Raw genomic sequence first — 23,655 nt, 5'->3', positions numbered from 1 at the left:
CAATGGGAACAGAGCCAGGTGTGGTAGTGGCACAGGCCCTTAATCCCAGCACTAACCATGGAGGTCTGGAGGTCTATTCAGACAGACAGGAGGTGATATAGCTGAGCAGAGAGAGGAAGTAAGAGGGCAAGGACAGAAAGGCATATAGGTGTGGGTATACAGGAAGTAGGTCTCTCTTTGGCTGAGGATTTGCTAGTGGTAAGAACTTGGCTGGCTTCTTTCTGCTTCCCTGATCTCTCAGTTTTAACACCCATATCTGGCTCTAGGTTTTTTACTAATAAGACCGTTTAGCAATTCGTCTTACACACTTGCATATGTCTTTGGCAATGTTATCTTCATCTTTCAGATAAACAAGCTTCTTGTAAATGTTGAGACATGCCTGAGCTCATGTGGCAAATTTGTTCATTCCTTCCTTCTTCACACAATTGCACATGAGGGCCAATGAAGCAGAAGTCGTTGTCTTTGGTGATGTGGCCATTGGCGAGTTAGCCATGCTCCATTAGATAACTTCACGCCCATTCACACATAAGTAGCTCTAGTTAAATCCATTTGCTCGCAAAGCAAAAGAAAAATCAAAACCAAGACAAAAGATATGAAAGTGGGATGGGAACTTGGTGGGAGGTGAGAGAAGAACAAGACGGGGTGGAGGGATGATTGTGACCAGAACATATTACACACACACATACACACACACACACACACACACACACACACACACACACACACACACAAGTGAATTTGTCAAAGAATCAATTAGTTTTTAAAAATCTCCTTTCTGGGCATGATGGCACATGACTGTAACCCCAGCACTAGGGAGGTGAAATGGGGTGGAAGGTGAGTTCAAGATCATCCTGAGTTATGTATCAAGACAGTCTTTCTCAAAACAACCTAGTGGCGACAGCTGGGGAACATGCTCACCAGTAGTTTCATGGGGTCTAGGCACAGACACAGTGGCCACTTATTAGACCATTAGACCCATTGCTACAACCACTCCTGTAGTTTGAAAGGATAAACTAGGCTATCACAGTGCATCAGTACTAGACTGCAAAGGATGTTGTGGGCAATGAGTGACCAGTAAGTGGAGAGCTGGAAAGCTTTCTGCCCCTGAACCTTTGCAGCTGGGTATGGGCACTTCATCTGAGGTCAATAAACCATTCAAACTATTCCCAGCAGGCTTCACAATGAACAGTTCATTCTAACCGCCTAGAAACCCAGACAGGACAGGCTGGCTTAGTGTTGAGGAACAAGAAATCAAGCCCTTCCTAGACTACTACACACATGTGATAAGTTAAGGGAGGGAGTCTGGGCTTAAAAGATACTGAACACCATATTTTTGAAGATTATAGTATCTTTTAATGAATTAAAACAAAAATGGAAATCCAGCATGGGCCACCATGCTAGTAATCTCACCACTTGAAAGACTTAAGACAGAAAGATTTCTGTAAATTTGAAGTCAGCCTGGGCTACATATTATGTTCCAGGCCAGCCTAGGTTATGGAGACTCCATCTCAGAAAAAAAGAAAGGAACTGAGGAGGTATAGAGAGGGGGAGAGATTTAAAATTACAATATCTTTAAAATACCTTTTAAATTGCATTTTTACCCTATATGATGCAATGTATAAATAACTTTTGCTAAGTTCTACCAATTTGCATTTTTAACAGTTGCCCCACATGATTCTGATGAACAGCAATACTTAAGACACAAACCCCCAATTCTACCAGGAGAAAAAGGCATCCCAAGTAAGAATGACATCCCTTGAGAAAGCAGAGAAAATGAATATTCTCACTTCTGTTTAGGATGTGTGTGTCACAGTGATTTTTGTTGCTTTTTCCATCAAGGGGAAACAGAGCTTGTCCTATGTTCAAATGAAGGAAGCAATTGATAATTAGTGCAAAGCATGCCAAAATATCCCTCTGATGAGTTGTCTCTAGGGCCAAAGATTCCTGGGGACAGCCTTTCTCTTTAAGGGTTATTATTAGTTCTGCTCTCCCTAGGTTTGTGCTGGTTTTCTCCCTCTGTATTATGTTAGAAATTTTTCCAATTTGCTAAGCAAGATGGCTGCTAGCAAGAGATCTGAGGAAGTGCTTAAGACTGTCGAGAACTTGTAAAGAAATTGGCCCCATAGTTTTGATTGTAAGAAAATTAACTTTGAGCTTGCATTTACTGAGAAATGTGAAATTGAACGGATATGTTCATTCCACCAAGCTCCATGAGCTTATACTCTGAGTGAGTCAGCAACCTCAGACGGTGTGTTCTATAGTCAGAGTATGGTGGATGCACATAGCAAAAGGAGCTAAAGCAAATAGAAATGCTGGTCTGCTCTGCAGGAGATCATGATCTCAAAGAGAAAGCAGGGCACACACATGGATTAGAATACACTATTAAAGTTAAGTATCATGGGGTCCACATGATGGTAGTACAAACATCCTAAAAAGTTTGTGGTTGTGTGGCTGATTTTTCAAAATGTTCCAAATTTAGAGGTGATGTTGAGAGAGTAAGGCAGAGAGGAGGGGGCATGACCAATAGATACTTGAAGTAAGTAAGATGAGACTCAATATATGATTAGTCTATCATATAAGTGAAAGACTAGTCCTGTGCTGATCAAAGGAGAAACTCTTGGGCATCATATACTTAGGGAAGGTTTAAATAAAAGTGTCAACAAAAGCCATATCTAGAATCCTGCAATTCAATTTATAGCAAGGTTGGAAATGAAATCAGCATCTATACCCCAGATTGTTCACAAAATCAGTATGTGAATACTCACCTTCTTATTAACCAGTGGCTCATACCATATGGTCTATTATTTGCCGGTATTTAGCATTCAGGGGCTACCCAACAACCCCTAGCAGTGTGCCCTGCACATGCTACTTGCTCAGTACAGGAACTGAAAACTGACTAGGTGGACATGTATGAATTGGTTTATAATAAATGAATGAGAAAAATACTAGTGCAAGGATTATTTGCAATAACTTCTCTACTACTTCCCAACTTCTTTGGTAATTCCCAGCGTGAGTTTGCCTAAGCACTAGGGGAATGGAATGACAGTGATAAGAGTGGGCTTCTGTGATGTTTCTTCAAAATGCTTAGCTAAAATTGTAAGAGTAGCTACAATGAGGAACATCAGAAAGCCTCCAAAACTCAAGAGAAGTTGACTGTGGCTTATAACTTGGTCCGTTGCATATTTGCATTCTTTGCCAAAAGCAAATATATTTCTCCCTAGACCTGTAGCAAATTGCTTTTTTACATTTTCTATTTAATTTTGAGATTATAATATAATTACATCATTTATCTCTTCCCTCTTCTCCCTCCAAACCCTCCAATGTAATTCTCCTTGCTCCTTTTTCAAATTCATGGCCTCTTTTTTCATTAAGCAAATTACTTTTTAAAGGACATAGCTGCTTATATTTTCAAACATGTACAAAAACCCAGGAGGCTGAGAGTACTGGATCAGGAGTTTGAGGCCATCCTGAGGTACAAAGAGACACTCTGTTTCAAACAAACTAAAACAAAAACAAAAACACACATAAATAAACAAAAAGAAAACACCTACCCCCCCCAAAGAAAGCTGAACTCACATGGGAATTATAAAAACAAACAAATAGTAAAACAGATGATTTTCAGATATCAGAATGTTTAGCCAAACTATATCAAAAAGTAACTGAACATGCACAGGAATCATAGCATCATTCTTTCTTGTCCTCACATGTGATAAATATATATTTAAATATATATGTTCATGTGTATGCACACATGTGTAGGTAAAGTACACAAGCACATGTGGAGGCCAGAGGTTGCTGTCAACTATAGCTCTTGATCATTCTCCATCTATTTTTTGAGACAAAGTCACTCACACAACTCACTGAGTCTGCTAGACTGGCCCAGCCGTTGAACTCCAGGGCCTACCTGTCTCCACTCATCCAGCACTGGGATTGCAAACAGGAATGACACAGTTTTTAATGCTGGGGATCCAAACTTGGGTCCGCATGCTTGTACGGCAGGCACTTTACCCACTAAGCCATCTCCACAACACCTCATATTCTCCCATTTTGAAGATGTCTAGGGATAGAATTTTGCATTTGAAAATACAACTCAGTTCACTTGAAGAAACCCTTATTGAATGCCTTCTTCATTTGAAGAATTATGCCAGATACATAAATGTTTTTCCAAGGTTGGCAGGGTCTCTAATCCAGGATATCAAAATGTACAATGATAACTTAAGGTTTGTTCCTGGTGTTAGATGCTCAGAACTAACACATGACATGGCTCTTCCTTCATACCAGGTAGTAAGTAGCATATGGATTTTACATTGACTTCCACAACATTCTAGCTTAGTACCTCTTCCCTACCATTTTAATGGTTGAGAAGACCATAACTCAAAGACTTAAGTTTATTGGTCTGAAAGCACACAGCTAGTTAGTAGCAGAGCTTTATTCCAAACCCTAGTTTGGTTCTCAAGCTCTTGCTCACTTCACAATAGCAGGGTTCTTCTCATTGTTATCCTGCTGCTATCTCCTGTCTTTGCGTCCCAAAGTGCCTACACTAACACAGCCTCCCATAGCCACATTTTATCACAGTCGTGGTGTGTGTGTGTGTGTGTGTGTGTGTGTGTGTGTGTGTGTGTGTGTGTCTGTATGTGTCTGTGTCTCTGTGTGTGTGTGTGTGCGGGAGTGCATGTGCGCACGCACATGTGTACATGCACAGTCTATTTATTGAAGCTCTCTCAGTTCAAATTCTCATAAGGAGCACTTGTTTGTGTGTTGTTTTGCACTTTTTATTAGTTAAGAAAGAATCAGGCTTTATGATAGCATTTTCAAAAAGTTTTTGTTGTTTCTCTTCCTCCTTGTTCTTCCCATCTCCCACGCAGCATTGAGTACTCTAATTCCAGTAGATTTCCTTTCTACTTGTATGTCACATGTGATCTCTCCCCAATCTTAACCTCTTTTGTCCCCCTTTCATGGACTATCTAGTTTTACAGTCCATCTCTTACTCTCACTGCCCCTTACTTACGTATTCAAAACACTGTAAGTTAGGATCCACATATGAGAGAGCATGAGGGTTTTTTTTTAATCTTTCTGAGACTTGATCACCTCAGTCTTAAGATTATACACCCCCAAATGTAATGATTTCAGGTTGTTTTGTGTTGTTTTGTTTGTTACAGCTGAAGAGCTCTCAGACATTCATCTCATTCATGAATGTGAAGAAAAAAACCACATATCTCCTTTAAATCTGAGGGTTGATATCTAAACCTTATATAATAACTTTAAACAGTAATATGGGATATAAATTATGGAATATGGTAGACTCAAATTTAAAATAAAACTCTTTAATCCCTCATTTAAGTATTTCTAGTGGAATCAGAATGCCATAGTTATTTGTTATGCATAATCAACTACATGTTTAAAAATTTCCATTACCCTTCTCCTTGAATTCTTACTTACATTATATATAACCACAACATTTATTACATTTAGAGGCTCTTATTTTTATGAAATAAAAATATGAACTAAAATTTAACTTTTACTCCTTGTAATCATAAGGTAATGTTAAAATTATTCTTCTGAATTTAGTTATCATTCAAGTAATGTGAAACTGTTCAAAGAAACACAAATATTATATAAATTTTGATAACCACTAGACATAAAAATTATATTTTTATTGAAAATGAATTTCTTAAAGATATAAATGGGGCTTTTATTCCAACTAGTTGTTATATTCATGGATGAATACTGAATAATATTCAGGAAGAGGAGTCAGCATCAATTATACTTTCATTTTAATAAAAGTAAATGCTAAGAAACAGTTTTTATATCTGTAAGATAGTTTTATAATGTTACTGTCAATTCATTCAGAGTTTTGTGTCAAATTGTCATATAATAAATTTTTCATAAAATAGTGTTTTTAGCAGTCTGTCGTCTGACAACTTGACTGGGTTGGCTTCAAATCTTTAACAAAGGTAATTAGAAACCATGCAGTTTTTATCACCACAACTCTGTAGCACAGCTTAGGATCAGGGAAGGTGATACCTCTGGAGGTTCTTTATTGTACAGGATTGTTTTAGCTATCCTGGGTTTTTTGTTTTTTCATATGAACTTGAGTATTGTTCTTTCAAGGTCTGTGAAGAATTGTGTGGGGATTTTGATGGGGATTGCATTGAATCTGTAGATTGCTTTTGGTAAAATGGTCATTTTTATTGTTAATCCTACCAATCCATGAGCATAGGAGCCTTTCCATCTTCCTATTGGAAGGAGGGGAGAAAGAGGATACTGTGGTTGGAATGTAACATATGTGAGAAGAATAAAAAAAAAGATTTAGAAACTATCTGACTTAGAAAAGATTTGTTGAGGCCAAGGAGGATGACTCGGTGGGTAAAGTTCTTGCCATGCAGGCATGAGAACCTGTGTTTAATCTTCAACACCCACATAAAAGTCATGATGGTCTGTACTAGAGATAGGGAGATCAAAAGAGGAGGATCTCTGGGGCTTGCTGTCCAGCCAACATAGCCAAACCAGGCAGCTCCAGGGCCCAGAGAGATTTTTGTCTCAAAAAATAAGGTTATTGAGGAAGACACCAAACATCAACCTCTACTCTCCACATGCATGCACAGATGTCCACATGAAACAGAGAGAGAGAGAGAGAGAGAGAGAGAGAGAGAGAGAGAGAGAGAGAGAGAGAGAGAGAGAGAGAGAGAACAAAAGAAAAGGATTTGTTATCTAGTATCACAGTCATTTGGTTTCTTGCTTTATGGAAATGATCCTGTGTGTGTTTGGTAGTGTCAGAGATGAATCCCCTGACTATCACTTCCTTATGCAATTTTCTTTCCTTGAGCATGGGCTGGATCTAAGGAATTACATTTAAGATGTACAGTATGGTGACTACAAGTAATATTACTAGATTGGATGTTTGAAGTCACTCAGAGTACATCTTCAGTGCTCTCTCTTAGATGTATGAAGTGAGAGATGTATTAATTAGATTAATTAACTCATTTAACAGTGCATGTGTACCTCAAAGATGCTGCACACCATAAAAACATGCAACATTTAATTGTCAATTATACCCTTCAAAATCTGGGTATAATTGAGAAAAAAAAGAATTAGCAAGATTAGGCTATGAACATACTGGCTTTTTTCTTCTCTCACTGGTTAAAGACACTTACAATGCTATGAGCTGCCCCGGAACATGTGACCGGGAACAGAGAATTGTCCAGTCAACAGTCAACAAGCAACTAAGTCCTTCAACAATGGAACACTGAACACTGCAGATAACTACGCAAGTGAGCAAGGTGAAGCCTACCAGCCGTCACTTCCCACCACTAAAATCAAGGTGTTGGCTGAACTTTCTGAAGGCTCTAGAAGAAAATCCATGTCCATGTCTCTTTTTCAGCCTCTAGAAACTTCTTGAATTCTTTGGTTAACACCATCCTTCTTCCTTCAAAGGCAAGAATAGCTAGCTGAGTCTCTCTTATCATGTCAATTTTTCACCCCCTCTCTGTCTCCTTTTACTAAAAAGCAATCTTGTGTTTATGTTTGGCCCACCTAGCTAGATGATCTCGGGAAAAAAATCTCTTCAAGCGTCATTTAAGTAGCAGCCTTAATTTCATAGGCAACTTTAATTTTCCCCTTTTTGTGTGCTATAGCGTATTCACAGTTTCCAAAGTTTAAATTGGGGCATCTTAAATGTTCTCACCACAGTTGTTGACTATGTGATATGATGGATGTGCTAATTAGTTTAATTAAATCAGTTCACAATGCACACATATATCAAAACATCATGCTGTATTCCAGAAAAATAGAGAACTCCTATTTGTTAATTAAACATTTTGAAAGCTGATGTTAAGCTTGGTGTGGAGGTGCGTGAATTAATCCCAGCACCAAGAGGCAGAGGCAGGAATATCTCTATGAGTTCAAGGATAGCCTGGTTTGCATAGAGAGTTCCAGGGCAGCCAGGGCTATTTAGTGAGTGTAGTTGGTTTTTTTTTATGTTTTTTTTTCACTCTTTATTCTTAGGGGGGCTCGTCACCCAGCTCTCAAATAACCACACAGAGAGTTTTTCTTTCTTATGAATACCCTGCCTTAGCTTGGCTTGTTTCTAGACAGCTTTCTAACTATCCATCTATCTTTTGCCTCTGGGCTTTTATCTTTCTCCATTCCATATACTTTTCTTTACTTCTTACTCCATGGCTTGCTGTGGAGCTGGGTGGCTGGCCCCTGATGTCCTCCTCTCCTTCTCCTTTTCTTGCTCCTCGATCTTCTCTTCCCAGATTTCTCCTCCAATGTATTCTCTCTGCCTGCCAGCCCCACCTATCCTTTCTCCTGCCTCACTATGGGCCATTTAGCTCTTTATTAGACCAATCAGGTGTTTTAGACAGACAAAGCAACACAGCTTCATAGAATTAAACAAATGCAACATAAAAGAATGCAACACATCTTTGCATCATTAAACAAATGTTCCATAGCATAAATGAATGTAACACATCTTAAAATAATATTCCACAGCAAGTGAGCCCCTACCTCAAAAAAAAACTGACTTTAAAGAAGCCATTATTCCATATACCAGACAAACCATGTTTTTGTCTTGTTTTGTTTTGGTAGGAATGCTGGAATGCAAGGCCTTTAGAAGTTAAGAATGTTTGCTATTACTGAGCTATACCCCAACCCCCACAATAGGAACTCTTTATCTAACATTATTTTAAGATTAAAAAAAGTAAATGGGTATGAATCATCAATTATAAACTATCATGGCTCTTGAAATAAATAAAGCTTTACATAATGAATAAATGGAAAGGCCTTAAATTATTTTTTGAATATTCCAAAGTTGCAAATATCATGACATTTTGTTCAAAAATGCTGTGGCACATATTCTATTACCATAACACAGCTGAGAAATTTAACATTGGTAATTACTAATTTAGAGTCCCTCTTTGTCAGAATTCCCTTCCTATCTCAAGCATGTCCTTTACAGATAATCAAGTATCACTTATTGCATTTGACCATCATGTCATTTTACATTGTTTTAAATTCAAAGTCATGCTGCCCTTTTGCTGTTACTAGCACAGATTATCCCCTAGCCTTGAAAGCAAGCAGTCCATGATATATGTAAAACAATATCCTGGAAGCCACTGGAGGGGGTGAAATAGGTTTGGGATTCCTGCCCATGCCCTCTTCAGATAATTCATTTGATATGTCCAGCAGCTCCTTGGAAAATATCTATTTACAGAAATTTTGTTTTGTACATCCATTTATTTAAGGGCATGTGGGGGTTGTTCGTGCATGTGCACACACATGTGCAAGAAAAGCACATGCACACACTCTACAACATGCACGTGACTGTCAACTTGAGGTTGGTTGTAGAATGCAATGGTGGAGAATTAGGTTTGGGGAAAAATAACATACAGATACCTTGTTGCCCCAAAGAACTTACAGAACTTTCAGTTGGAGATGAAAAAAAATGTTTTTTTTTTCTGTTTGCTCATAATTTTAGATGGTGAATAATAAAAACATACAGCTCTCTCGTGAACCTCCCAAAAATATAAATTTAAAAAACTTCCTTAACCCCATCTCTACCTCTTGAAAATAATCATGAGTAGAAGCAGATGCAGAGATCCACAGCCAAACACCAGGCTGAGTTCCAGGAATCCAGTCGAAGAGAGAGAAAAGGGATTCTATGAGCAAGGGGCATCAAGATCATGATGGGGAAACCTATAGAGACAACCGAACCAAACTAGTGGAAACCAACATCTATGGAGCCTCCATGGGACTGGACTAGGCCCCCTGCATAAGCAAGACAGTGGTGTAGCTTGATCTGCTTAAGGGGCCCCCTGGCAGTAGGATCAGGATCCATCCCTGGTGCATGAGCAGGCTACCTATGGGGGGACACCTCGCACAGCCTTGAGGCAGTGGGGAGGGGCTTGGACCTGCCTCTACTGAATGTACCAGGCTCTGCTGACTCCACATGGGAGGCCTTACCTTCTTGTAAGAGGGAATGCGGAATAGTTTGGGAGGCAATGCGGGAGGGGCTGGAGGAGGGAAGAGGGGGATCTGTGATTGGTATGTAAAATGAATAAAAAAATCTCCTAATAAAGAAAGGAAATAATCATGATTTATAGTTTAGTATATACCTGCCTAGAACATGTAAATACATGATTTTTTTCAGTTGAATTAAGTGAGATCTTCGCACACAATACATATTGTATTATTTTCACACTCAGGGTCTCCAACAGATGTAAATATTCATATATATTCTATACATAAAGTATGACATATGTCAAAGTTAGATTGTATGCCATTTTGTTGTTGGGACAACATTTATTTAAGTAGCCTTCTACTATTGAATATTTAGATTGTTTACAGTCATTTGTTATTATTATACTATAGTGAAGAGCCCTGTGTATTATCTTTCTGCAAACCCCTCCTTCTATGCCTCCTTCCATTCATTCCCCTTCTTGTTTTTTTGATTTTTCAGTTCTGGTTATTGAACCCAGGGTTTCATACATGCTAAGCAAGTGCTCTACCACTGAACCACACCCCCACCACCTTTTCTTGTATTTTAAGGTAGGATCTTGCTACATAGCTCAAGCCAGTCTCAAACTCATGATCCTCCTGCCTCAACTTCCTGAGTAGCTGGGTTTAGAGGCAGGCACCACGAAACCCAGTAAGATTTTTTTTCTCAAAGTGGATTGTCAGATCTATGTAATTGACACTTATAGGGTATATGTAATTTGAGTTTATATAGCTATTACAGGGCTAAAATGAGATCTAGCTGTATTTTCTAGTTTCCTGCCTCTCCCACCTTGCACTTGTGTCTTTCACAGGATCACGCTGACATTGAGTGGAAGTTTGCGAGAACGAAGCTCTGGATGAGTTACTTTGATGAAGGTGGTACCTTGCCACCTCCTTTCAACATTATCCCCAGCCCCAAATCATTCCTCTATCTTGGCAACTGGTTCAACAACACCTTCTGTCCCAAAAGAGACCCTGATGGAAGACGAAGGAGGCACAACTTGAGAAGCTTCACAGTAAGACCAAAAAAAATCTGTTTCTCTTTACACAAAACTGGTTTGCTCCTTTCCCTTCTTCATGACAGTTCCTATCTTAAACTCTGTAAAATCATTCCAACTAAATGCTCTTGTTATCTGTCAGTCAGAAGCCACTGCCTCACTACATTCCTAATATTTACCAAATCCTTAGGGTGGGTGAATGGGTAGGGTGCTGGTCAACTGATGTAATCTCTCTGTCCATTTTGAATTACAGGAACGCCATGCTGATAGCCTGATACAAAATCAACATTATCAGGTACTGCTTACGCACTGGGGTGGGGCTAAACACAATAGTTCTTGGCCAGTTCTGTGGAGTAGAGAAGCACACTCTACTTTAGCTATGTCTGGACTTAACTTGGGTAGGAGCTCTGGAAAGACTGTAATCCACTCAAGACGTGAAGTAATTCATCAGGGTAGAGTCACCTACCCTATAACCCTGTTCATATCCCTTTAACACTATCTCATCTGGATGTAAGCCATCCATACCTTAGAAAGCCATCTTCCTTGAAATTCAGTAGCAGACATGCAGTTGTTCAGTCAACAAGTAAATGAGTGCCTACTGCACACCAGGCACTAAGATACACATTAGAGAAATCATTATGGAAAAGCAAGACATAATGTTTGTACACCTTAGAAGCTTATTATCTCTCAGGGATGGGAGATATTACATCATTAAAACTAATAAAATTAACTGGTTAGAAGGGTAAAACTTGCTGTGAAAAAAGCACATACAGCAATGGGAATACATAATAAATAGCAAATACAGAATAAGAGGAAGTCATCAGTAACTTCAGTGAAGTAAAATCTTTTTTTTGTTGTTTTTTTTTTTGTTTTTTTTTTTTTGTTTTTTTTTTTTAAACCAGAACTTTTTTTTTTAAAGATTTATTTATTTGTTATGTATACAGTATTCTGCCTGCATGTGTCCCTGCAGGCCAGAAGAGGGCACCAGATCTCATTACAGGTGGTTGTGAGCCACCATGTGGTTGCTGGAAATTGAACTCAGGACCTCTGGAAGAGCAGTTGGTGCTCTTAACCACTGAGCCATCTCTCCAGCCCCTGTTTTTGTTTTTTTGAGACAGGGTTTCTCTGTGTAGATTTGCGCCTTTCCTCTGTAGTAGTAAAATCTTCTGTCAGGACACAGGTCTCTTTAAATTATGAACATGACTTTAATCAAAGGAGCAGATATGTGCTTCTTATGGGACCAGCCAGAAGACAGCCAAACACAAATATGTGAGATTTTAACTGAAAGTAATCATTGAAAATCACAGATAAGAGACTATATTTAACCTTCTAGATCAAAATCAATGCAGAGTAGGGGATGTATCTCAGTTGGTAGGGTGCTCAAAACTATACATGAAGTTCTGGGTATGATCCCCAACACCACATAAACTGAATGCAATGGAGGCCAGAGTCGAGAGTTCAAGGTTATCCTCAACTATGTAACAAGTTCAAAGGGCAGTTTGGGTTACACAATACTTTGTCTAAAGAAACCCAGACAGAAAAACATTCTACAAGGTTTAAAGGAAAGGAAACTCAACCCTACTCCACAAATAGCTTCCCTGATTTTGTTCCTCTTAGGTGTAAATAACAAAGAGGAACACAAAGCACAGTATTTCATATTCTGGTTTTTTTTTTTTTTTTTTTTTTTGGTTTTTCGAGACAGGGTTTCTCTGTGTAGCTTTGCGCCTTTCCTGGAACTCACTTGGTAGTCCAGGCTGGCCTCGAACTCACAGAGATCCGCCTGGCTCTGCCTCCCGAGTGCTGGGATTAAAGGCGTGCGCCACCACCGCCCGGCCTTTGTTTTTTGTTTTTTGTTTTTTTTTTTTTTTGGAGTATTTCATATTCTGAATGACCCTTCCCTCACTACGCCTACCTCCAACTCTAATAATTTTAGAAAATGGTGAAACCTAGGCAAGATTCATCATCTTTATCTTCTGCTTCAAACATCCTAACAAAAGGAAAAGGCAGTCTCTGAGCATCTCAGTGACTGACAGAAGTTCATCGAGTAGCAAAAGTAGTAGCTGCAGCATTGCTGTTACGATAGGCTTTGGAATCAGCTTGAAGGAGAACTGAAGTCTAATCTTTACATTTCCTGGCAGTGTGACCCTGAAGAAGGCAGTTAACAACACGAAGCCTCAACTTCTTCATGTGTACACTAGGAAGAATAGTAAAAGTTCAATTACAGTGTAGTGGAAATTCAGTGGGGATGGTGCCCAGCACACTGCCTGACACATTGCAGTAAGTGGCGGTGATCATCAACACCAACCTTGCAACAGTTCCATGTTTCATCGCTCCTGAGGCTAATAGAGGCATTCCCTCTAAAGGTGAAGCGTAGATTGAGTTTATGAAAAATGTCTGGATCACAAAATTACTAGCTCATGATGGGTGGTGATGGTGCACACCTTTAATCCTGGCAGTTGGGAGGCAGAGGCAGGCAGATCTCTTTGAGTTCCAGGCCAGCCTGGTGTACAGAATGAGTTGCAGGACAGCCAGGGCTACACAGAGAGACCCCGTCTCGAAAAACAAAACAAACCAAAAAAATTCCTAGCTCATTTAGTGACAGTCAACTTCATAAAGAGAAAAATCCTTTATTTCACTAAAAGTGCTAAAGATGAATCCATCCCCAAAGAATAGATATTGAATATGAGCATTCAAGGGCTATTGTACTCTCATCACACACACACACACACACACACACACACACACACACACACACACACACACACACACACACACACACAATACATGCTTACCTTATGCTTCAATAGAAATTCTTCCTTTGGGGTAAATTTAATGGTATTGCATACTCTGCCACCAAAATTCAGAGATGCAATGACTTATTAATCCAATGAACTTTAATTTTGGGGGGCAGCAAACTGCTAGATACTGTGAGGATTTCCTATTGCAAAGATAATTTAAGTGAGTTTTCTGAGCAAGTTCCTTATTTACCTGATAGTCTGAAAAGGAAACTGAATACCTTTTCATGGTTTTTCAATTCCAGGAAGTTATCAGAAATTTAGTCAAGAGATATGTGGCTGCAATGATAAGAAACTCTAAAACAAATGAGGGGCTAACAGAAGAAAATTTTAAGGTAATTTAATCATGAAGCAGATAAATCTCTCTCTCTGTCTCTCTGTCTCTCTGTCTCTCTCTCTCTCTCTCTCCTTCTCTATCTCTCCCCCCTCTGTGTTTTCCCCTGTCCACAGAACCTACATTCAAGCTCTAATTTCTTGGTATAATTTAATCTTCATAGAGTCTGAGAATCCTGATTATGGAATTCCACCTTTCTATAGTACAGAAAAAAATGAATTACAATTCTTTCTTATTCTTTAAAAAAAAGTATTCTTTATAAAGTTTTAAAAAAAATTGAGTTTATCTTTTTTTTAAGATTTATTATATATACAGTGTTCTTCCTGCATGTGTGCCTCCATGCCAGAAGAGAGCACCAGTTCTCATTACAGATGGCTGTGAACCACCACGTGGTTGCTGGGAATTGAACTCAGGACCTCTGGAAGAGCAGCCAGTGCTCTTAATGTCTGAGCCATCTCTCCAGCCCCTATCTTTATTTTGTGTGTATGGGTGTTTTGCCTGCACGTTTGTTGCCTGCAGGTGTCAGATCCTCCTGGGAGTGGAGTTACAGGTGGTTGTGATCCAACATGTGGGTAGTGGGAACTGAACGCAGGACCTCTGGAAGAGCACAGTTCTATTAACCACTAAGTCATCTCTCTAGCCCCCTGCAACTCTTATTCTGTCTTAGAATTATCTGTCATCCAGTAGGTGGAGGGAATTTTTTTCCTTTTCTAAAAAAATAATGCTTGTAATTGAAATAGAAAATGACTTTCTTCCTTCCTCCTACTGCTCCAGCTACACTCCCTCATATCTCTCCCATATCTCCCAACTCTCAAGCTGATAACTTCTTTTTCTTTGATTTTGTACTGTCTCATACGTGTGTGTGCGTGCACAAATATATAAAAATACAACTTTTTGAGTTTTTGCTGTTTGCGTTTGTTTATATGGTTTCAGGGCTGACTACTTTGCACTGGACAAGCAATTGGGGGACTTATCCCTGGGAAACCTTTACTCTCCTACCAGCAGTTACTATTGCCTATATATAATTCTGTGTGTCGGGTTGGGGCCCCATGAAACTTTGGGTTGAGAGGTTTTTATCAATGTCTGTCACAATCAGTCTTATGACCAAAATGAACATTCCTGCATATCATTTCCTTTGATATTACCAGTGTGAGAATAGCATGCTTAACTGATGTAGCACCAATGCATGGGAAGGGGTAAGGCAGCAAACAGAAAATGCCTGAAGACTTTAAAGGCCTTCTTTAAAAGATGGACAATAAAGTCCCAAATATATAATATTAAATTTCAAGTCTAAAGAAACTACAATTAAATAGTAGAATTTTTCCACTGTTGGTATCAGCCTAAAAGAGTGATTCTCACACAGGGATTTGGCTGTCTGGAAATGTTTTAAGTTATCATACTGGCATCTAGTGGGTACAAAGAGCATTGCTACTAACCATCCCACAATTACCAAGACAGCTTTCCATCATAAAAAACTATCCTGCCTGACCTGTCAGTAGAGCCTAGAAGAAGAAACCCTATCCCAGGATGCATGATGCATGCACAGACACACAATAAATAACACACCCCTATAAGGCACACAGGAATTCTATTATCTTAATCCACAGATGGAACTTATTTGTTGAGGACCATTGTCCCAATCACTTTGCTAAGTTATTATTGTGTGTCAGTTCATGGGTACAGGGAGCATCTGGGGGCTGGGAGAGTTGGCAGAAAGGAAAAAGGAGATGGAGAGGTAGCAGGTACAGAAAAGCCCTGTAGTCCATGATACAACATTTATAGTGTTTCCTAAGACAGAGACATTACTAAGACATTTTAAGCAGGACGATGACATGATCAGATTTAAGCTTTAAAAACTTGTAAAGGAACAAGTGAATGGTATCCAAGCAGCTGGAGAGAAGGCAAGTCATATGTAGTTGAATGACCCCATGCCCCATCCCAAAGCAGCAGTCTGATATATCACCTGATACTTCATTTCTTCCATTTCCTTCCTGGGTCCTAAAGGTCTTGTCTTCTTCAGTTGTCCTTTTATTTACACTCATGAGAGCCAGTACTACAACCAGAGAGCTTGTCAGCTACCACTTCATTTTTAACATTTTGTGCTGGGGGGAGGGGTGTTTTACCTATATGTATATTTGCCTGCATATATGTATGTGCACAATGTGTATGCCTGGTGCAGGTAAAAGCCAGAAGAGGGTGTCAGATCCCCTGGAACTGGAGTTACAGATGGTTGTGAGATGCCATGTGGGTGCTGGGAATTGAACCCAGGTCATCTGGGAGAGGAGCCATTGTTCCTAACTCCTAAGCCATTTCTCCAGTCTAGTTTTCACTTAGAGATTAGTTTCTTATGTTTCTGATCCACAGGTTCTGAAATCAAGCTTACCATTGCAGTTTTTCCATTGGTCACAGAACAAACAGTCTTTCTGTGCTTGAACTAATGAAAGATTTTTAAAGTACAATGTGTGCTTCATGATTTATTACTATGTAAAACTTAGCTTATCCAAAATTCCAAATGTCTTCTTTAAACTAAAGACCATTTTTCTGACAAAACATGTCTCCTTTCTTTCTCTAGGAATTAAAGCAGGACATCTCCAGCTTTCGATATGAAGTGCTTGACCTCTTGGGAAACAGAAAACATCCGAGAAGAAGCTTTTCCACTAGCAGCGCTGAACTCTCTCAAAGAGATGATACCAATGATGGCAGTGGTGGGGCTCGGGCCAAATCGAAGAGTGTCTCTTTCAATTTAGGCTGCAAGAAAAAGGCCTGTCACGGGGCACCTCTCATCAGAACCATGCCAAGAGCCAGTGATGCTCAAGGAAAGTCAAAAGCTGAGTCATCAAGCAAACGGTCCTTCATGGGTCCCTCTCTCAAGAAACTGGGTCTCCTGTTCTCCAAGTTTAATGGTCAGACCTCTGAACCTACTTCAGAGCCCATGTACACAATCTCCGATGGGATCGCACAGCAGCATTATATGTGGCAGGACATCAGATATTCTCAGATGGAGAAAGGCAAGGCAGAGGCCTGTTCTCAAAGTGAAATGAACCTCAGTGAGGTAGAGTTAGGTGAAATCCGGGGTGCTGCTGGGAGCAGTGAATGCCCCCTAGCCTGTTCCAGCTCTCTTCACTGTGCATCCGGCATTTGCTCCTCAAATTCTAAACTTTTAGACTCATCAGAGGATGTATTTGAAACTTGGGGAGAGGCTTGTGACTTGCTCATGCACAAATGGGGTGATGGACAGGAAGAACAAGTTACAACTCGGCTCTAAGTCAAATCCCCATCATCTATTCTGGAATTCAAGAGAAAATTTGTAATGTCCTCATTCTCAGAGGTGACCCCAATTTTGGTTCCCTCACGGTCCCCCCTCCAAGGAGTGAAACTCCTATTGTCTTCAGTCTTTTATAGCCACATTCCTCATGCTTTGTTTTATTGTTATTATAATTTGCCTTTTGATATCTCGAAATACTTAAATCCATCTCGAAACCAACTGAAGGGGCATTGCCCCTAGTCAGCAGAGGTGCAGTCGGGTGCTTAACCCCTTTGCTTTGCTGTTCTTACCCTTGCCTCGTTGACGCTCCAGGTGCCACTTTGCTACCATAGCTGCCGCACAGATTCCTGACTTCCCTCGGGATCTCACACCCATCTCCCCACAGAGCTGAGGGATATGGTCAGCAGTCCCTACCAGCTACCAGATAAGGCAAATCAACCTGCCTGTCTTTGTTGCTCTTCAGTGCTACACGCTGCCCATGCTGGTTCAATGAACAGCATGAAAGGGAGACTAGACTCCAAAGAATTGGCAGCTTGTGGTTTCTAGGTAGAACTAGCCTTTCTGTTTTGTTTTAAAACACTATAACTTCTAATTGTGGGGACTGTTGAGGTTTCGTTTCTTGAAGATGTGTTAGTTTCTTAACGTGTGCCAATGAGATATTTACTCTACAGTGCGTGTCATATATAATAAGTTAGCTGATTTCCTTTCCTGTGTTTGTATATTTCAGTTAACTTACATATTTTAAAATTTGAGAGTATCAAAATTAGTATTTAGGATGTGTACTTTTTTCCAAAACATCTTCTACTGCACTTTAACCAATAGTTACTACATCTCATACATTGGCAAGAAAAAAATATAATTAGCTGGCATATTTATAGGGTCCTATCTACTGTGGATAGTTTTAATCATCATTGATATAAAGGCATTTCTACGCCTAAAGACTGGATTTGAAATATTTTTTATCAGAAAAAATGACATTTTACTGAGGTATTTAAATTTAGGGGGAAAAGAGCACCTTAATTTAATGAATTGCTTTCTGGAAAGAAAACCTAGCAGATAACCTAATTCAGGTTGCAGCTGTAATATCCCCTGGGAGACAGGGGAAACTGCATGTGTGAACTGTTAGATATATAATGTAATAATCCTAGTGGATTCATAGAACTAAATTCTGCCTTCAAAGAAAGCTGCATTTATGCATTCAAACTCTTTCCCATAGCCCAGGAGTACTTAATCAGAACACAAGTTAAAAACAAAGTTAGGATGCATATGGTAATCATTTTAGGACTGACAACCACCAAACAATAGCCTGCTGAGCAAGCATAGTTTTATCAACATATGCTTGGCTTGTGGAGATTAACAATTTATATGGCAGAAAAGTAAAAAAGTTCGTTAGACATCACCTGTTCTTTTTAAGTGTCAGCAGCAACAAGAATCCGTCTACATTCTTGTGTGCAGTCTGCTGGACGTGAAAGGAATTGTTCAACAATGTACATGTGTCTGTAAACTTGCTTTGGACAGTGTAGTTTATGTTAAACTGACTTTCCACCTCTATCCCTAGCATTGGTGAATGATGGTAAAAGTGTTTCATGTGGAAAGGAGCCAAATTGGGGGCAAGGCAGGCAGGAAGTAGTGCTGAATACAACTCCGTACACAGAAAAGGGAATGACGAGAGTAAGATGAATCAACACGCATTTGGCAAGGGTTTGTTCCCAAATAGTCTTATCTGAAGTGCTCATTTGTTCAAATCCAACTGCTGCCCTACTGAGGGACCATCACAAATACCTCTGACACTGGGACAGATTCCTTTCTAAAAGGAAGAGTTCTAAAGTCACAATTTCAACTTTCCCAACTGTAAAACTTATTCTTACTAATAAATCAACCTAGACTACAACCCTAACTCACACCACCACCACCAAAGCCAACATATAACCATATAGTCAAAACATCTTTCTCACCAATATACAGAGTATTAGTAATCTAGGTGTGACTGTTGTAAAGATCAGAAAACAGTAGGAAGCCCCGAAGTCATGGTCTAAAGCAGTCTTCTCTCAGTAACGTTCTGAAGAGAGAGGAAAGACATTACAACAGCCATTCTCTGCCATCTAAAGACAGCAGTGCCGTATTTCTTGGGAACACATTCCATACCAGATCTCCTTAGGGTTATCATCTGTGTGACTTGGGCTTAAGATTTCACTAGCTATGCTGATGCCTCATTTAGGATAAATGTTGAAACTAAACAGCGATTGTCCTAAGTTCCATGTTGGTGATAGCAACATTTTTATTAAGTCTAAGATAATGCCAAGCAGAAACGAGAAAGACATCTTTCTACCCTGTCAATCAGCCACTGTTTACAAACATTTCAGGGATGGAGAACTTTCCTGACAGTCAGCCCTGAGTTCTGTTCCTGGTACAATTTTAAAAGGGTGGAAGGTTGGAAAGATGGCTCAGTGCTTAAAAGCACTCACTCTAACAGATGAACCAGATTCTATTCCCAGCACCCACAGGGCAGCTCAATCTGTCTGTAACTCCAGTTCCAGGGCATCTAATACCCTCTTCCAGATTCCCCAGGCACCACGCACACATGTAATACACAGACATATATGCAGGCAAAACATTTACACACATAAAAGTGAATAAGTCTTTTTTTATTTATTTTTTATTTATTTTTTATTTATTTTTTTTTGGTTTTTCGAGACAGGGTTTCTCTGTGTAGCTTTGCGCCTGTCCTGGAACTCACTTGGTAGCCCAGGCTGGCCTCGAACTCACAGAGATCCGCCTGGCTCTGCCTCCCGAGTGCTGGGATTAAAGGCGTGCGCCACCACCGCCCGGCAAGTCTTTTTTTAAAGGGAGAGGATTTGAAATAAAAATTCTTAAGCATGTCTTTTCACTGCTGAGAAGGTACAAAGGTAACTTGAGAGTACATTTGTAAGCCAGAGAGAGAGAGAACTGTAGAGAGGACCAACTGGATTCCAACCTCATAAAGTTGTTTTTTTTTAAAAAGGTAGCATCATGGTATCCAGAGAAGGGCACCAAGCTGGTCATTAAACACAAAATTTCTGGATTATAGAAACATTACCTAGCATATGTTATATATAGATGTTCAAATAAAATGCCCTCTATACAGGTGCCCATTGTTTTCATTTGTCTAAAATACTGTGAACTCCAAAGCTGAACTCAAATGTAAATTTAAAATGTACTGCTGCCAAGTAAAAATAACTATAAATACAAGAAGCACTTGTTCATTATATAACACCATGACTTCCTTCTATTACAATCAACTCTTATAACTTCTAGGTACCTTGGGTCCATTTGTTTGATACAATAATTAAAGTCTTCTTAATATTAAGGTAAGCATACACAAAAGTCTGAATTATATCAGAAATTACATCATTGTTAAAGCCCAGTGAAGTGCAAAAAAGGGGACGATTCTAAACTGAAAACCATTGATAAATTTGAGGCCAGCCTGGACTAGATAGTAAGACCTTATGTGAGAAACACACACACACACACAGTAGTGTAGTTTCTTATGGCTGGGTGAGTGGTTAATAAGAGCCCTCGCCTAACATAAGCAAGATCCTAGGTTTGATCCCCCAAAAGATCATTTTACATCACTCTTTTCTCCAACAAAATCTAGAAATGCAACTTATGTGTGAAAACTAGCTCTAAAAACTCTGGAAATCTCTTTTCAAATTTTGGATATTAGAGCAGAATTTCAAAAAGCAGTAGTTTCTCATGTAGGATCACTGTATTCATAAAGTCATCAGGCAAGATCCATATTAAGATTATTATTTTAAACTGTGCAGTGTCAAAGATTGCCTTTCCAAATATGGAGGAGGACTGGCTCTAAATTTTACCTAAGAAATGAGTCTGCTACAACTTTATGAAAGAGAAGAGCTAAACTAGGGGGTGGTACATATGGAAAGAAAACCAGATTACACATCTGTCATATTTAGTCCCATAAATTTACAGTTTTAAGTATATAACCTATGATTACAAATGAGTTCTATAAATTTGCCAGAACTTATACTTCAAAATGAATGACATCCATCAAGCAAATCATCTTAAATATCTGCACCTGCTGTGTGGTAGGGCACATACATACCTTTAATCCCAGCGAGGCCTGACTGATCTATACAGCGAGTTCAAGGACAGCTAGAGCTACACAGAGAAACTGTGTCTTGAGGGGAAAAAAAAATAAAAAGAAAAGAAAGAAAAGAACCTACACTACACCCATATTCTAATGATGCCACCATTAGTTACCATATTTTAGACCTCTACTTTGTAAGTCTTTCAATACCTAAAATACACTCTCTGAATAACCTAATAACACAAAATCATGATTCTACAAGATTTAAATTTTTATAAATGTTCAAAAATAAGTTGTGGTTCAAAAATGGTCAAATGAAGGGTAACCAACCCACGTACTTACTTAGTTTTTTTTTTTTTAAAAAGCAAACATTTTCAAGTACTGTAACAGGCACATTGGTGAGTTGTCAGTCCTAGAACCACTTAGTCAAAATGTATCCTATTATTTCCCAAAGATAACTTGTTTCCCTTTGCAACTTAAAATCAACTTTCAACATTCTTGGGAGTAGTGGCAGCTTTACAAAAATATAGTGCCTCCTAAGAAAAATTTAAAGGACAAGATATATAAGTAGAGAACTTCCACGGATTAAGGAACAATCAAGATTTAACCCCTGAAATCCTGGTGTTTAAACAAGGTACATGAAGAGTTCCTGTGGCCTAAGATCTAAACAAACTGACAACTGTCTTTCTACATCTTAGGTGATCCAAAAGAAACATTTTATTATGTACAGGTTATGGCAAGTGGGTTGTTAGCAAGGAGTAACCGGAAAAACAAAACCCCCTGAAGATACTACAGAATAATGGGAGCCTTTTGGACTGAACATTCATAGTGGCAGATGTAGTGAGACCAGGCTCAAATGGAAAGACGAAAGCAGCTAGCTCGGAGCAGCTGAAAATCTAATGTCCAATGTAGATGTTTCCATAGGAGATCTAATCGTTTTATTTAAAATACAGCTTCATCAACAGCACTATACTTCAACAAGCAAGGCAGTTGCCTGGAGTCGAACAAGTGACAACTGTACCTGGCATATTTAGGAAGGAGAGGCAGTCAGAATTCAAGTGTTTTTCTAGAACCAATGGCACTAAAATCAACGTCAGTGTGGGTTCACAAGGAGAGTTCCAAACCCAGGCCATCAACCACATTAGTTTACTTAATGTTAAAGGGAATATAATTTCATAAAGTACTAACCTTAGATGTAACTGTTTGAATTCTCCCTTTAAATACAATATGGCCATTTTCTCTTGTTTCAATTGCACAACAGTAACAGACCTTGTCCAGATCATTTCAATTCAGATAAGACTAATTACAGCCTTTCCAAGGGAAAATACATGGAGAAGTTGATTTCTTCTCATGTGCATATTAGAGGTACTATTCAAGAAGAGAGAAATATTTTAACTGCTTACAGATTCCATTTCTTCAACGTTTTACAAAATGGGGATAGGGAATTTCTTCCTAGTCAAAACAGTGAATGCAATTTGGAGCTATAGACTTAACAACTGATAGCAGAAGAGAGAACAACTAGAAAACAGACGCTATGCTTAAATTTTCTCAGCCTAGTCAGTGGTCCCTCGCACATCATCATACAGAAAATGTTTGTATCAAAATTAAGGTTGTATCTCCTGAGTTTAATTTATGAAAGGGAAAATTTCAGTGTTTGTGTAAATGGCATTTTGGCTCTGCATATTACTTTAAAAGCTAAAACCTCTGAGTAATTACTTTTATTTAGATATTTTCTGTAAGTTAGTGTCAACCTGAAATGTGTGAAAAACAATCTTGTATAATAATTTTGTGTTTTTAGCTTCAGTATAAAGAAAAATAAAGCATTTATTTCCCCTCCCACAAAATGTATGGCTACTTAGAAATAAAGATGTTTTGTTCCTTTTCCAATGTAATCATTTATACCTATTAATAAATGTTGATGGACTGCTTTGGGTTTCACACTATAATTTAACCAGCAGAAATACTAACAGGAGACAACTGTAGTCCAAAATATTTTGAAAAGTATGACTGAGAATCAATATCATTTAAATTTTATAGTTCTTATGTAAAAAGCCATTATTAAGTGCTGAAATAGTAAAACCTAAAATGGTTCATTCACCTCAATCAATTTCAACTACAAATTTTGACTATGTACTTCACAAAAGTAGTTTTATACAGAGCTAGTGAATATTCTTGAGAAG

At 38.9% G+C, this 23,655-nt stretch overlaps 1 protein-coding gene across 3 annotated transcripts in view; it reads left to right on the top strand.

Annotated features, from left to right (window-relative positions):
* Positions 1 to 23,357, top strand: part of Trpc5 (transient receptor potential cation channel subfamily C member 5) — a 257,436-nt gene extending 234,079 nt beyond the window's left edge. For all 3 annotated transcript variants that reach the window (XM_052737595.1, XM_052737613.1, XM_052737604.1), the window contains exons 8-11: positions 10,809 to 11,012; positions 11,248 to 11,289; positions 14,035 to 14,124; positions 16,696 to 23,357. In XM_052737595.1, coding sequence (XP_052593555.1) covers positions 10,809 to 11,012; positions 11,248 to 11,289; positions 14,035 to 14,124; positions 16,696 to 17,388 — 1,029 coding nt within the window. In that variant the 3' untranslated portion in view covers positions 17,389 to 23,357. The remainder of the gene's footprint in view (positions 1 to 10,808; positions 11,013 to 11,247; positions 11,290 to 14,034; positions 14,125 to 16,695) is intronic.
* Positions 23,358 to 23,655: the final 298 nt, after the last annotated feature.

This window comes from Peromyscus californicus, unplaced genomic scaffold (genome assembly GCF_007827085.1).
Source record: "Peromyscus californicus insignis strain IS unplaced genomic scaffold, ASM782708v3 Scaffold_10__1_contigs__length_136768540, whole genome shotgun sequence".
In the NCBI taxonomy this organism is placed as follows: Eukaryota; Metazoa; Chordata; class Mammalia; order Rodentia; family Cricetidae; genus Peromyscus; species Peromyscus californicus.
This window is presented reverse-complemented; position numbering and strand designations above follow the sequence as displayed.